General features: G+C 38.6%; 2 protein-coding genes across 3 annotated transcripts in view; one reads left to right on the top strand and one right to left on the bottom strand.

Moving 5' to 3' along the window:
* FMO5 (flavin containing dimethylaniline monoxygenase 5) overlaps nt 1-11,510 on the top strand; it is a 28,372-nt gene extending 16,862 nt beyond the window's left edge. The window contains exons 5-8 of the mRNA XM_030869233.2: nt 14-213; nt 3,377-3,729; nt 9,547-9,619; nt 11,165-11,510. Coding sequence (XP_030725093.1) covers nt 14-213; nt 3,377-3,729; nt 9,547-9,619; nt 11,165-11,510 — 972 coding nt within the window. The remainder of the gene's footprint in view (nt 1-13; nt 214-3,376; nt 3,730-9,546; nt 9,620-11,164) is intronic.
* Nucleotides 1-16,832, bottom strand: part of CHD1L (chromodomain helicase DNA binding protein 1 like) — a 134,148-nt gene that overhangs the window by 104,464 nt on the left and 12,852 nt on the right. The window contains exon 2 of one of the 2 annotated variants that reach the window (XM_060300411.1): nt 3,314-3,570. The exons of the other annotated variant lie outside the window; for it this stretch is intronic. Coding sequence (XP_060156394.1) covers nt 3,314-3,392 — 79 coding nt within the window. The 5' untranslated portion in view covers nt 3,393-3,570. The remainder of the gene's footprint in view (nt 1-3,313; nt 3,571-16,832) is intronic. 2 annotated transcript variants of the gene reach the window in all.

Consider the following 16,832-nt stretch of genomic DNA (forward strand, 5'->3'; position numbering starts at 1 on the left):
CCCCATGCCTCAGGTTTTCCTCAGCACCAGAAGAGGGGCTTGGATCTTCAATCGTGTCGGAGACTATGGATATCCTGTTGATGTGTTATTCTCTTCTCGATTTAAATATTTTATGAAGATGATTTGTGGTCAAACATTAACAAATACATTTTTGGAAAAAAAGATGAACCAAAGGTTTGATCATGAAATGTTTGGCCTGAAGCCTAAACACAGGTATGTTCCCAGGCTGGGAGGTGGGCAGTAACAGCCAAGGCAAAGAATAAGGACTGTTCACATAGCTAATAGTAGGGTTACCTCTATGTTTACATTAAGCAAGTCCACAGAATCTGAGATTAGATTTCTACCTTTCCCCCACAGAAGTCCAAGATCTACTGGTCTGTAATTTTCAGGCTATAATTCTCCTTGGCATTAACCATTTTATCATTCCCCGAGGTACCAGTTCTTTTTACATGATGCCCAATAGCAACAACAAAATGGTAGTAGCGGGCAATGCATCATTCATTCATTCATTCATCCAACAAACAACTGAGCATCTGTTATGAGCCAAGCATTATACTGGCATGAGAATACTGAGACTAAAGACCTAATAGTAATAGTAATACTAATAACACTGTACCTTTCTGAGGACTTAATATAAGACAAGCACGGTTTTAAATGAGTTACAGGCATTATCTCATTTAATCCTCACAACAGCCCTATAGGTTGGTACTATTTTGATCTCCATTTTGCAGATATAAAAACTGACACTTAGAGAACCTAATTTGCCCAAGATCACACAAGTAATAAATGACAGACTTGAGAAATGGATATTTCCTTTAATACTCTAACAAGAAGATAGACAATAGAATATGATAAAGAAATGCATGGAGTGCTATGAGAGTATGAAAGATAGGAGTTCTCACACAGCCTAGAAGGTAGACTGTGACAGCATTTCTAGAAGCTGATTTTAAATGCTGTTTTCCCCTCCAGCTTTTAATTTTTTTAATGTTTAGATTTACTTGCTATAAAATAGTAAGTACAATGAGCACCCATATACCCTTCACTTAGATTCACCTATTATTAACGGTTTACTATATTTGCTTTTTCCCTCTCCCTCTCTCTGGAGATAGATAGATACACACATATATAGCTTCCATATATACATACATATATTCATAAATTTTTTCTGAAACATTTGAGAGTAAGCTGCAGTCAATACCACACTTTACCCTACATTCTTTAGCATATATTGCCTAAGAAAAAGGGCATTCTTCTACATAAACATAATTATCACACTTAGTAAATTTAACATTGATAAAATACCATTATCTAATATAATGCATATTCAAATTTTCCAAATTGTTTCAATAATATTTGTAGCTTATTTATTTATTTGTTTGGCCACACTGCATTGCTTAAAGTTTGCAGTCCTAACACTGGAACGCCAGGGAATTTCCTGTAGCTTTTATAGTTTTAAATCCAGGGTCCTGTCAGGTATTACACCATTGTATTTAGTTGTCATACCTCTTTAATCTCTCTTAATCTGAAATAAATCTCCATTTTCTTGACATGGGTTTTTTTTTTTTAAGAATTCAAGCCATTTGTTTTGCAGAAAGTCTCTAAATTTGGACTTTCATAGCTGTTCTTCCTTTATTATATTTAGGTTAAACAATTTTGGTGTGAGTATCCATAGGTTATGTTGTGCCTTCTTGGAGGATCACATCAGGAGCCATATGATAGCAGTTTATTGCATATTAATGATGTAAAATTTGACAACTTGGATTAGGTGGTCTACCAGGTTTCTCTTTTGTAAAGATTTTTTTTCCTTTGAAACTAACCAGTGGGGTGATACTTAGAGACTGTGTTCCCCAAACGTTCAGCCATTTATTTCACCCAATTATGGAAACTGTAGCATCCATAAGTTTGGTGATCACAAAATAAATTGAGGCTTTATAGAATAATAAGATATAGTCAAACAAACCGGGTAAGGAAGTAGCATTCTAATTATAAATGCAAGGTCTTGGAATAGCAAAAAATACATTATGCTCTGAGACCTGCACACAGTTTGGTTTGGCTGGACTACAGGCAAAGATGGAAGAGTGACTGAGTACATCTCCTGGTTCACTGGGCAGATATATGAAAATATTTGTGTGCTCTGCTAAATAAAAAGTTTAGAATGAAGACAGCCCACAGCCACTGAAAGATTTTAAGCAGGTGAGTGACACAATAATAAATACATTTTGGAACAATCACTCCAAAAATGATGTAGAAGATAGACTGAAAGGGGATGGAGCAGGAGGCGCTAGAGACAGCTGTAATGGCCCAGGTGAAACAGCATAAGTAAAACTATCCTGGGGGTGTTAAGAGGAGAAAGCGTGGCCTTGGTGACCAGATGTAAGACTCACAGTTTTGTGGCTTGGGCAACAATGTGGATGGTAGTACTGTTAGTGAACAGGAGTAAGTTTGGAGAGAAAGATGAAATGATGAGGTTGGAATGAGAACAGAATCTGTACCTAAAGGTTTGCATCAAAGAATTACTAAATGCAGCAAACCAGTAATACTGTTTAAACATATCTTGTTCCTAAGAAGAGGCCAGCTCTGTCTGAACATGATGGGCTGAGGATTCTCAGAGCCTGTTAACACAGGGTCCAGGATTCACACTGCTTTTAGAAAGGTCCAAGATTCTGCACTTTATCCTATGTTATTTCAAGGAAACACTACTTACCATGCCTAGAGTATCTCAAGGGAGTTCATAAAAAAACATTTGATATAAATCCTAAAATCCTAGGCTGTGTGACCTTGGGCAAGCCACTTAACTTCTTCAGGCCTCAGTTTCCTCGTCTATAAGACCTGGATAATGACAACTGTCCTGCCTCCTTCAGTGGGTTTGCGTGAGACTCAAATACGTTAATGTATGTAAAAACAGTTTATAACTGTAAGTCACTATACACATGCAATTTATTATATCTTTTGGAAAATGATGGTCCAAGCCTGGCTCTTGGGCCTTTGAAGAGGAAAAGGGACTCAACAGAATGCTGATAGTCCAGTTCTGCAGATTTCTTGACATATGGGTAGAAGCTACTAGACTGTGGCCTTATATCACTGAGAGCATTATCAGTCCTTGAGAAACTATGCACGTACTCATCAAATAAAACAATCCTTCCCTCACTTCTCCAACAGCTTCTCTTTCAATGCCATCCAGGGTCCAGCTTGTACTCTGAGATCCTTACCTTTATCAAGCTGGTATACATTAGACCTTTCCCAAATTTCATGAATAAAGGGAGACTATTGGCATATTGATTAACCACCTCAATCAAAATAGAATTTTACTTACATGGTAATGATCTTTCCCTCTCATGATCTCTCTTGATTTCTCCTTCTTTATCATCATTCACAGAGCTCTGAGTCAGCATCCAACGGTAAATGACTTTCTGCCAAATTGTATAATTTCTGGCTTGGTGAAGGTGAAATCAAACGTGAAGGAATTCACAGAGACAGCGGCCATATTTGAGGATGGCTCCAGGGAGGATGACATTGATGCTGTTATCTTTGCTACAGGCTATAGCTTTGCCTTTCCTTTTCTTGAAGATTCTGTCAAAGTAGTCAAAAACAAGATATCCCTGTATAAAAAGGTCTTCCCTCCTAACCTAGAAAAGCCAACTCTTGCAATCATAGGCTTGATCCAGCCCTTGGGTGCCATTATGCCCATTTCAGAGCTCCAAGGACGCTGGGTCACTCAAGTATTTAAAGGTAAGTGACCATGCAAGATGACTACCGAATTACTTAGTGGTTTGTTTAATTATGTTTATGTTCTTGCTTATAAATAGCTGAGACAGCATGTATGATTGTAACAGTGCCTGGTACAAAATTAGTGCTCAAAAATTAATTTTTGAGGGAATATAAAGTAGTAACTTATAACCATGGACATATAGCAGAATCTACTAGGAAGTTTTCCAAAAATAGGCATGCTTTGCCTGGTGGTGTTTACTTAATAAGTCTCAAGTGGGGCTTACATAAAATTGTTGAGAAAATGTTCCCCAGGTGATTCACACATGCACTCCAGATTAAAATCCACTCATCTAGATTTCAGACAACTGATACATATTTGTGAAGCAAAAGAATTTAATCTTCTTTCATTATAGTTAGAGAAAGTCACATATAGAAGTGCTGTGATTTCATTTCAGACAAAAATTAAGAGCTGGTTAAAGACTAGTCCAGAATGAAGAAGATTCAGCCACTCAAAGTCTTACTTTCCCCCCTTTATGTTCCCTCTTTCAGAAAGTTTTGGCTAGGAAAACATGAGAAAAAACTTTGGGGTTTGGGATAGTAGGCTCAATATGAATCAGCAGAATGATGTGGCTTCCAAAAGACTTAACTATATCTGTCATCATTAAAAAACTGTAATGTCCTGGAATTTACTACTGTTCTTCCCTGAACTGGTGAGACCACACCCACAGACATTTTAAAAGTGAAACTGGAGTACATTAAAAGGAGAGAGACAAGAGTGGTTAAGGGATTTGAAAATGTGCCATTTGAAGTACAGCTAAAGGAGCTGGAGAGGTTTGGCCTGGAGAGGATAAGATTTAGGGGAGATATGGAAGTTCCCTTCAGATACCTGAATAGATGCCCCATGGCAGAAGGTTTTTTATATTTGCTTAGTATCACTTCAAAGGGTTGAACTAGAAACAAGGAGTGAAACTTTGAGGGTTTGCACAATATCAGCTTAACATTAAAAATAAACGTTTGCCAGGCCAATAGGAAGTAGATTCAAGCCTCAGAATAGGGAGAAATCAGATGACTTTTAAGGTTCCTTCTAACAAAGAAGTTCTTTGATTCTATGGTTACTATAATAAAATTTGCTACCATTACTTATGTTTAATTAAAACTGTTCAAAGTTCTTGTTGAGGGACTTCCCTGGTGGTCTAGTGGCTAAGACTCTGCATCCCCAATGCAGGGGGCCTGGGTTTGATCCCTGGTCAGGGAACTAGATCCCACGTGCCTCAACTAAAGATCATGCATGCCGCAAAGAGGATTTTGCATGCCACAACTAAGACCCGGCGCAGCCAAATAAATAAATAAATATTTTTAAAAAACGTTCTTATTTAATTACAGATTCTTCTTCCCTAGTGAAGGTCCTCATGGTAGCAGAGAAAAAAGAAGCAATGATGTTAGAGTTGATAGATAAAAAACTTTTCCAAATTTCCCCAAAGTTCTTTCATTTCTTTCTTTCTTTTTTTTTCTTTTTTAATTTTTTGGCTGTGCCGTGTGGCATGTGGGAATCATAGTTCCCCAACCAGGGATCGCACCCATGCCCCCTGCAGTGGAAGCATGGAATCTTAACCACTGGACTGCCAGGGAACTCCCAAAGTTCATTTCTTAATTCCTTTTAATTCTATCCAGTAGATCATGTACTCCTTGAGCACTGGACCAGCAATACAATGCAAGTAACCGGTTAAGTTGGCTTAATTCCAGTCATATAAAGTGGATCTTTTTTTTTTTTTTTTTTTTTTGCGGTACGCTCTGTGGCCTCTCCCGTTGCGGAAAACAGGCTCCGGACTCGCAGGCCCAGCGGCCGTGGCTCACGGGCCCAGCCGCTCCGCGGCACAAACCCACATCCCCCGCATCGGCTGGCGGACTCCCAACCACTGCGCCACCAGGGAAGCCCGCTAAAGTGGATCTTTTAATTGGGTCAATAAAGTAAGAGGAAAAGGTTGCTTTAAAATAGGCCACAGCATCTTAGTAAACTTTGAACAAAAACGAGACTCTTTTCCAGGACCAAGTGAACCATTGAGAGGATTAGGGCAAATGAGTATTTGGAAGATTCTGCATTGTGACTGTGGGATTAGGGGATCTTAGGGGAAATGCATAAAAAGCTCAGTTTCCTCTGCTAGCAAATCTTAGTGCTAATCCCTCTAGCTCTCTTCTTAACACTTGGAAGGAAGGAATCATCAGAGAATCCCTATAACTTTAGCAAATTTCCAAAAGGAACCCTGAGTTTTTTGTTTTACTGTCTGCCTACCAAATCCTTGCCTTTCTCAGCCCAGAATTTTACCTTCACTGTGCCAATTTTAAGACCATTCTTTCACACCTGCCCAACTCTGCCTGTCCTCTTCCCTGGCCTGTCCTTTCCTCATCAATCTCCATTTCCCTACTTCCTTTGTTCTCTAGAATTACTATTCTCTTGTCAAGAAAATATTCCACCCTTTCCTAGAACACTGAACCCACTTGCTTGCCTTGACAGAAATCTAGTTTTCTTTTGTCTTGCTTGTAGCCCTCTCAAGAGCCCTTGCAAGTGTTCCACTTTCATTTCGTAACTTTCTTCCCTTGAAAACCGTATGAAATGATACCAATTCTCTGGATCACAAGGAAGCATTATGTCATAGCATGGCATTCACGTTCCTCCACAAATTGGATACAGGCTGCTTTTCAGGCCCATCTTTTGCAGGTCTTTACCATCCATCCTACAATCTTCTAGATGCACTGAATGACTCACCCACTATGCAGCAAACACAGCAGGTACTCTTATACCCTGTGCCTTTGCTTCTGGTGTTCTCTCTGCCTGGTATGCCTCCCCTTTACTTGTTATTTGTGTGGAAAAAGCCTGTTTATTTCCTCCCTCTCTTTGTAGTATATTGAAAGCTCTTTAAATAAAAGAATAATGTTTATTTGCCTTTGTCTTCCAAGACTAGACCAGTGCCTAGCACATGGGAGGTAGCTAATACATCTCTATTCAATGACTGCAAGTTTAGTTTTGGAGGTTTTCTAAACTCTACAGTAGAAAGTTCTTATCTGAGGATCTCAGCTTATGAACTATCTTCCCAATTTCCAGTCATGGTAAAGGCTGGACTGGACTGAAAGAGCAGAATGGCAGCCACACCTCCTTTCTCTTGTAACATAGTCTTTACATTTAAAGTGCAGGGACTAGTCAGGATTACATAAATACAATCTGTCTTAGGCCCGAGAGCCAACTGAAAGACTTAGTTCCACAGAGTTACAATTCAGGCTCACCCCCTTTGAACCTTGCCTTGGAACCCTTAGGAAATCTCTGAACTTCAGTTCCACACTGTTCTTCAACAACATTCTTCAGCTAACATTTACTGGCCTCTTAGTATATGCCAGACCCTCTGCTAGGTGCTGGAGATACAAATATGACCAAATAGAAAATTCTTATCTTTATGGAACTCAGAGTCAAGCAAGGGAGACAAGTAAACAGACATTTAATGTGTTCATTCAGCAGGTATTTACTATATCCTAAACAAGGGTCCAATAACAATATAGAGGAGATGGCTATGGGAGCAGAAAGGAATAAGTACCCAATTCTCTCCACAACTGCAAATACACTGTAAAAAAGTAAGAGTTTACTAAAAGGACAATGCCATCTTGAACATAACAGAGAAGAGAACAATTAGTAATATTTATGCAAAGTTAGAGAAAATGACAAAATAAACCAAGTCCTGAGAACTACAAGGAGTTCAGAATTCTGGAGAATAAAGTATTATAGGAATTAAAGAAAATGAAGCTGGAGATATTTATAGAGGCAAAACCAAGAAAAATCCTTAGGTGCCATGCAAGAAGTTCACATTCAATGTAGGCAATAGAGAACAATTGAAGGATTAACTGGCAGAGGGGGAGTCAAATCAGATTTGTAACTCAGAAGACGTATTAGAGGGAAATGAAATGGGAAATAGGTCAGTTGCGAGCCTGTGACAAATGTCCAAGAAAGACATAATGAGGGCTTTAAACTAAGGTAAAGGAATACGAGAAATATTTGAATGAAATTTCATTGGTGAATTTGAAAGGATTTGGAGGGAATGTAGGTTGGAGATGAAAGCCAGAAAAAGAATCTGCTCAGGGCTGTGGCCATTGATGTAAACTGGTAATATAAGAGGAGGAGCAAGATAGGAAGGAGGGAGATACATATGGTAAAAATGACATGTGCCTGAATGAGGAAACACTGCAACAACAGTATCAATGAATTAAGAACTGCACCACCGGATACAGTACACATCTTTATATATTCCTATCTATCTACCTATCTAATTTATAATGATTTTTTTGTTTGGTTGTGTTTTTGTTGTTTTTTGTTTTGTTTTTTGGATGGATTGGCTGAATCACAGGCAAGAAATCACCTCCTCCTCCATAATGTTTCTACTTAAGAGAAGTAAAAATTATGGTTGTACCATGAGAAATAATTTGGAAATCAACTCTCAAACTGTGCTTCATGAGCATCTTAAGACCTGTGATTAACTTCAAATGAAGCATTTCAGTGATTCCTCATTGACTTAGGAACATACATAATAATTCCCAAGGCTAAAATGAAAAGAACACATGGCAAAACACAGAAGGCTATTTCTTGAGGGTTGAATTTGGGTCTCATGTTTTAAGAGGGACACACCAGGATAGTTACTAGAGTGAGCCCAGAGAAAGGCAACCAGTGGGGCAGAGAACATGAAAGCTCTTATATGGGGAACTGTTAAGGCTTTAAGGCTGATAATGGGAAGACTTAAAGAAGTTATGACAGTTGTTCTCAAATGGTTCAAACGCTGTCATTTGTTAACACTAGACTCCTTGGCTCCAGAAGGCAGAGCTAAGTCCACTGGTGCCAGCTGCATGGAGCCAGGTTCTGGGGTCAATGAAAAGAATAATGTTCCAGCAAGTAGAGCAGCCAAACAATTAAATCATCTCCTCAGGTGATGAGATCCCCATCACCAGAGATATTTAAGGAGGAATGAGATAACCACTTGAGAGTACTTGTAGAGAGGACTGTATTAGGTAAGATATATTCCCATTCTAAAATTACACGTTCCAGAATTTTGTGGAGTAACACTTTAGAGTTGGGTGTGGCTAAAGTTTTCTACATGGCATAGTGATTGTAAATCCGGGCATAAAGCTAATCATTTAAATTGAGAGTTGTCTATGTCAACCTAAATACTATTCTACCTTTGTCTAGCCATGTTCTTGGTGTTAAATTCCTGCTACTGGAACTGTTCATTGGTGCTTAAATTTATCTGTTAAGATTGGGTATTATGAGTTGCCCTTGACCTTACCCCTCACTCTCAGTAAATAAAAAATTTAGAAGGTAAGGCTTATCTTCCATGGAACTGTAGGCATACAACAGGACTGAGAGTTTACTTTTACTTCCTTCTCCCTGTGGTATAAAGCCTCTTTGATAATAAGAGTACAAGTACAGGTGTGTTTCCCATATTCCCCCCACCCTTTTACTTTGTACCTCATTTTCCATATACTTTTAAGGCCATTTATCATTTCCTCATGGCCAGATTTCATTTCCCAATTGAAAGACTATGTTAGGGAGGAGGCAGCTTTTGGTTGGAAAGCAGATTAGGAGAAATATCTTACAAAGACAAAGCAGAAAAGAGTAAGCTACTGAGGTTAATATTATTATATTCTGGTGGTGGTAGGGTAAGGTGATCAAGTGAAGGTGTAACCTCCTTGGTACAGACAACTAACCTGTATTCCTTTGAATTTTCCATAGCATGGTAATTGTTAATAGGGTTAGTGTTCATACTGAGGTAATTTTACACTTAAAATTTTGATTTTTCTCTTTAGGGATAAAGACATTACCCTTACAAAATGAAATGATAAAAGAAATAGCTAAGGTTCAAGAGGATATGGCCAAAAGGTAAGAGTTCTCCCAGGAAGATAGGTGGTTAATTTTTCCCACGTAGTTCTTTTTCTTCTCTTTTGGCTGCATTGGGTCTTCGTTCCTGTGCATGGGCTTTCTCTAGTTCTGGAGAGCAGGGGGCTACTCTTCTTTGCGGTGCATGGGCTTCTCATTGTGATGGCTTCTCTTGTTGCGGAGCATGGGCTCTAGGCACGCGGGCTTCAGTAGTTGCAGCATGTGGGCCCTAGAGCGTGTGGGCTTCAGTAGTTGTGGTGCATGGGCTCTAGGGTGCGCGGGGTTTAGTAGTTGCGGTACACGGCCTCAGTAGTTGTGGCACACAGGCTTAGTTGCTCTACAGCATGTGGGATCTTTCTGGACCAGGGATCGAACCCATGACCCCTGCATTGGCAGGCGGATTCTTAACCACTGCACGACCAGGAAAGTTCCCTCACTTACTTCTTAATAAGAGCAATGTTGTACTGTATTTATTGTCCTCGTGTTTGTTTAAGGATTTAGATTATATTTTGAAGGAAAAGGAAATCATAGTTTGTGACAATAGAATAGAGAATTACCACCAAGTGGTTTGAATGTGGATGGGAAAGGAGAGAAAAGCTTAAGAAAATTCTATGTTTAGGGCCTAAAAGAAAAGTCAAGTAGGAAAAAGCACATGGAGAGAAAACCTGGTACGTTATTTTGGCAAGGATTACATGAAGAGATACTAGAGCTGCCAGAGGAAGGAAGGGCAGCGATGAATTAATGAGAGGTAGATATGGTTAAATTACAAATCTGCAGGTAGATTTACAAATCTGCAGAGGCCACTTTGCTGGCTGTCATGTGACAGCATAATTAGGTCACAGTGGCTCTTAGTATGAGTAATCTATAAGATCTGGGAAGGTGGTACCACCAGCCCGTATTTTAGTGCTTGGGTGGACACATTTAGCAGTCTGAATTTCAGAACTTGAGCTTATTCACTGCTGATTTTTATTTGAACAAAGTTATGTTAATAAAGCTCCTAGATTTTTGTGGAGAAGTCAGAGGCACAATCATCCCATGCCCAAAGACGTGGTTTTCTTCAACTGATTATACCAGCATAACTCTCCCTTCTGCAAGGAGGAGAAAGACAGTTTTTACTTAACCCTGATACCCTTTCTAGGTGCTCTCCTATCTTCCTCCTTCCTTTCACTGCCAAACTTCTACAATATATATTCTACATTATATATATTGACTTGTAATCCTTTCCTCTTTGTTCTCAGCTTATCTATTTCTTCCACATCCTTCAACAACTTATCATAGCTCGATTTTAACTACCCTCTTCTACATTTCTATTTAGGAGTCTAATACCACATGATTTACCAAAAGTCTTACATTCTTCTCTGTTTCATGTGTATCTATCTTATCGAGTCCACTGGACTATAAGGCCCTTAAGGATAGAGACAGTGTCTTTCTTCACTAGTTTCTGTAGCTCCTAGCTCAATATTGAGCCAAGAACAGATAGGAAGCATTGATTAATTGATGGAGTGACTGAATTGTTAATAGGCATGGTTTCTGTCTTCTCTGCTTCAGGTATGTGGACAGCCAACGCCACACCATCCAGGGAGACTATATAGATACCATGGATGAGCTTGCTGATCTGGTGGGCGTCAGGCCCAATCTGCTGTCCCTGGCCTTCACTGACCCCAAATTGGCATTACAGTTATTTTGGGGACCCTGTACTCCAATCCAGTATCGGCTACAGGGCCCTGGAAAGTGGGATGGAGCTCGAAAAGCTATCCTCACCACAGACGATCGTATCAGGAAGCCGCTAATGACAAGAGTAATTGAAAGCAACAATTCCACAACTTCAACAATAACAATGGCCAGGTTTATGCTGGCTGTGGCTTTCTTTGCTATAATTATGACCTATTTTTAGCTGTTCCATTGTCACTGTCCCAGTTTTCTTTGAAAGCTGGATCTGGAGATGCCTTCAGAACCTGACAAGATTGAACAACTCTCAGCTTCACACTGCCCAGAAAGCTACTTTTATTTCTCTTTCCAAAGCATTAACCCTTTTTTCCTCTTTTCCCTACAGTGAAATCTCAGCTTTTCATTTGTACTGACTTACCTCCCTTACTCTTATGACCCATCACTTTTTCCTTCCAGTAATTCCTGGACTGTGAGCTCAGGTACTCTGTTAGTCATCTTTGTTTGTCCTTAGCAGAGTTCCTGACATGTGGTAGGTGCTTTCTTTTCTTTTTTTTTTTTTTTTTTTGACATGTTTATTGGAGTATAAATGCTTTACAATATTGTGTTAATTTCTGCTGTACGACAAAGTGAGTCAGCTATATGTATACATATATCCCCATATCCCCTCCCTCTTCAGCTTCCCTCCCACCCTCCCTATCCCATCCCTCTAAAGCATTGAGCTGATCTCCCTGTGCTATGCAGCAGCTTCCCACTAGCCATCCATTTTACATTTGGTAGTGTATATACATCAATGCTACTCTCTCACTTCATCCCAGCTTCCCCTTCCCCACTGTGTCCTCAAGTCAGTTCTCTATGGCTGCATCTTTATTCCTGCTCTGCCACTAGGTTCATCAGTACTGCTTCTTTAAATCCCATATATATGCGTTAGCATATGGTATTTGTTTTTCTAACTTACTTCACTCTGTATGACAGATTCTAGGTCCATGCACCTCAGCACAAATAACTCAATTTCGTTCCTTGTTATGGCTGAGTAATATTCCATTGTATATATGTGCCACATCTTCTTTATCCATTCATCTGTTGATGGACACTTAGGTTGGTTCCATGTCCTGGCTATTGTAAACAGTGCTGCAATGAACATTGTGCTATGTGACTCTATTTGAATTACGGTTTTCTCAGGGTATATGCCCAATAGTGGGATTGCTGGGTCATATGGTAGTTCTATTTTTAGTTTTTTAAGGAACCTCCATACTGTTCTCCATAGTGGCTGTACCAATTCACATTCCCACCAACAGTGTAAGAGTGTTCCCTTTTATCCATACCCTCTCCAGCATTTATTGTTTGTAGATTTTCTGATGATGCCCATTCTAATAGGTGTGAGGTAATACCTCATTGTAGTTTTGATTTGCATGTCTCTAATAATTAGTGATGTTGAGCACCTCTTCATGTGCCTCCTGGCCATCTGTATGTCTTCTTTGGCCATCTGTATGTCTTCTTTGGAGAAATATTTAGGTCTTCTCCACATTTTGGGATTGGGTTTTTTGTTTTTGTGTTACTGCATAAGCTGATTGTATATTTTGGAGATTAATCCTTTGTCAGTTGTTGTTTGCAAATATTTTCTCCCATTCTGAGGGTTGTCTTTTCATCTTGTTTATGGTTTCCTTCGCTGTGCAAAAGCTTTTACATTTCATTACGTCTCAGTTGTTTATTCCTGTTTTTAATTCCCTTATTCCAGGAGGTGGGTCAAAAAGGATCTTGCTGTGATTTATGTCATAGAGTGTTCTGCCTATGTTTTCCTCTAAGAGTTTTATAGTGTCTGGCCTTATATTTAGGTCTTTAATCCATTGAGGTTATTTTTGTGTCTGTAGTTAGTGTGTGTTCTAATTTCATTCTTTCACATGTAGCTGTCCGGTTTTCCCAGCATCACTTATTGAAGAGGCTGTCTTTTCTCCACTGTATATTCTTGCCTCCTTTGTCAAAGATAAGGTGACCCTATGTGCATGGGTTTATCTCTGGGCTTTCTATCCTGTTCCATTGATCTATATTTCTGTTTTTGTGCCAGTATCATACTGTCTTGATTACTGTAGCCTTGGAGTATAGTCTGCAGTCAGGGAAACTGATTCCTCCAGCACCATTTTTCGTTCTCAAGATTGCTTTGGCTATTTGGGGTCTTTTGTGTTTCCATACAAATTGTAAGATTTCTTGTTCTAGTTCTGTGAAAAATGCCACTGGTAATTTGATAGGGATTGCATTGAATCTGTAGATTGCTTTGGGTAATATAGTCATTTTCACAGTATTGATTCTTCCAATCCAGGACCAAGGTATACCTGCCCAACTGTTTATGTTATCTTTGATTTCTTTAATCAGTGTTTTATAGTTTTCTGAGTACAGGTCTTTTGCCTCTTTAGGTAGGTTTACTCCTAGGTATTTTTTATTGTTATTGTTGTGATGGTAAATGGGATTGTTTCCTTAATTTCTCTTTCTGATCTTTCGTTGTTACTGTATAGGAATGCAAGAGATTTCTGCGCATTAATTTTGTATCCTGCAACCTTACCAAATTCACTGACTAGTTCTGGTAGTTTTCTGGTGGCATCTTTAGGATTTTCTATGTATAGTACCATATCATTGGGAAAGTCAGTTTTAGGTCTTTTCCAATTTGTATCCCTTTTATTTCTTTTTCTTCTCTGATTGCTGCACCTAAGACTTCCAATACTGTGTTGATTAATAGTGGCAAGAGTGGACAGCCTTCTCTTTTTCCTGATCTTAGAGGAAATGCTTTCAGTTTTTCACCATTGAGAACGATGTTTGCAGTGGGTTTGTCATATATGGCTTTTATTATGTTGAGGTAGGTTCCCTCTATGCCCACTTTCTGTAATTTTTATCATAAATGGGTGTTGAATTCTGCCAAAAGCCTTTTCTGCATCTATTGAGACGATCATATGATCTTTATTCTTTAATTTGTTAATATGGTGTATCACATTGATTGTTTTATGTATACTGAAGAATCCTTGCATCCCTGGGATAAATCCCACTTGATCATGGTGTATTATTCTTTTAGTGTGTTGTTGGATTCTGTTTGCTAGTATTTTCTTGAGGATTTTTGTGTCTATGTTCTTCAGTGATACTGGTCTATAATTTTCTTTTTTTGTAATATCTTTGTTTGGTTTTGGTAACGGTGATGGTGGCCCTCGTAGAACAAGTTTGGAAGTGTTCCTCCCTCCACAACTTTTTGGAAGAGTTTGAGAAGGATAGGTGTTAACTCTTCTCTAAATGTTTGATAGAATTTGCCTGTGAAGCCATCTGGTCCTAGACTTTTGTTTGTTGGAAGATTTTAAGTTACAGTTTCAATTTCATTACCTGTGATTGGTCTGTTTATATTTCCTAATTCTTCCTGGTTCAATCTTGTAAAGTTGTACTTTTCCAGGAATTTGTCCATTTCTTCCAGGTTGCCCATTTTATTGGTATAGAGTTGCTTGTAGTAGTCTATTATAATCTTTTGAATTTCTGCAGTGTCACTTGTAATCTCTTCTTTTCATTTCTAATTTTATTGGTTTGAGTCCTCTCCCTTCTTTTCTTGGTGAGTCTGGCTAAAGGTTTATCAATTCTGTTTATCGTCTCAAGGAACCAGCTTTTAGTTTTATTGATCTTTGCCATTTGTTTCTATTTCATTTATTTCTGCTCTGATTATGATTTCTTTCCTTCTACTACCTTTGGGCTTTGTCCTTTTTCTAGTTGCTTTAGGTGTAAGGTTATACTGTTTATTTGAGATTTTTCTTGTTTCTTGAGGTGAGCTTGAATTGCCATGAACTTCCCTCTTACAACTGCTTTAGATGCATCCCATAGGTTTGGGATCATTGTGTTTTGTTGTCATTTGTTCCTAGGTATTTTTTGATTTCTTCTTTGATTTCTTCAGTGATCTCTTGGTTATTTAGCAGTGCACTGTCTAGCCTCCATGTGTTTGTGTCTTTTACTGTTTTTTTTCCTGTAATTGATTTCTAATCTCATAGCGTTGTGGTTGGAAAAGATGCTTGATACGATTTCAGTTTTCTTAAATTTTCCAAGGCTTGATTTGTGACCCAGGATGTGATCTATTCTGGAGAGTGTTCCATATGCACTTCAGAAGAAAGTGTGTTTTTCCACTTTCAGGTGGAATGTCCTAAATATCAATTAGGTCTATCTGGTCTATTGTGTCTTTTAAAGCTTGTGTTTCCTTATTTATTTACTCTCTGGATGATCTGTCTATTGGTGTTAAGTGGGGTGTTAAAGTCCCCCACTACCATCGTGTTACTGTTGATTTCTCCTTTTATGGCTGTTAGCATTTGCCTTATGTATTGAGGTGTTCCTATGTTGGGTGCATAAATATTTATAGTTGTTACGTTTTCTTCTTGGATTGATCCCTTGATCATTATTTAGTGTCCTTTCTTATCTCTTGTAACAGTCTTTATTTTAAAGACTATTTCATCTGATATGAGTATTGCTAATCCAGCTTTCTTGTGATTTCCATTGGCGTGGAATATCTTCTTCCATCCCCTCACTTTCACTCTATGTGTCCCTAGGTCTGAAGTGGGTTTCTTGTAGACAGCATATATAAGGGTCTTGTTTTTGTATCCATTCAGCCAGTCTGTGTCTTTTGGTTGGAGCATTTAATCCACTTACATTCAAGGTTATTATCAATATGGATGTTCCTATTACCATTTTCTTAATTGATTTGGATATGTTTTTGTGGGTCTTTTTCTTCTCTAGTGTTTCCCGCTTAGAGAAGTTCCTTTAGCATTTTGTTGTAAAGCTGGTTTGGTGGTGCTGAATTCCCTTAGCTTTTGCTTGTCTGTAAAGTTTTTGATTTCTCCGTCAAATCTGAATGAGATCCTTTCCAGGTAATCTTGGTTGTTGGTGTTCCCCTTTCATTACTCTAAATATGTCCTGCCACTCCCCTGTGGCTTGCAGAGTTTCTGCTGAAAGAGCAACTGTTAACCTTATGGGGATTCCCTTGTATGTTATTTGTTGCTTTTCCCTTGCTGCTTTTAAATTTTTTATTTTTATTTAATTTTTGATAGTTCGATTAATGTGTGTTTCAGCATGTTTCTCTTTGGGTTTATCCTGTATGGGACTCTCTGCGCTTCCTGGACTTGATTGACTATTTCCTTTCCCATGTTAAGGACGTTTTCGACTATGATCTCTTCAAATATTTTCTCAGACCCTTTCTTTTTCTCTTCTTCTATAATTTGAATGTTTGAATATAATTTGAATGTTGGTGCGTTTAATGCTGTCCCAGAGGTCTCTGAGACTGTCCTCAATTCTTTTCATTCTTTTTTCTGTATTCTGCTCCCTGGCAGTTATTTCCACTATTTTATCTTCCAGCTCACTTATCCATTCTTCTGCCTCAGTTATTCAGCTACTGATTCCTTCTAGAGGATTTTTAGTTTCAGTTACTGTGTTGTTCATCACTGTTTGCTCTTTAGTTCTTCTAGATACTTGTTAAATGTTTCTTGTATTTTCTCCATTCTGTTTCCGAGATTCTGGATCATCTTTACTATCATTACTCTGAATT

The sequence above is a fragment of the Globicephala melas genome, chromosome 1 (genome assembly GCF_963455315.2).
Source record: "Globicephala melas chromosome 1, mGloMel1.2, whole genome shotgun sequence".
Lineage (NCBI taxonomy): Eukaryota > Metazoa > Chordata > Mammalia > Artiodactyla > Delphinidae > Globicephala > Globicephala melas.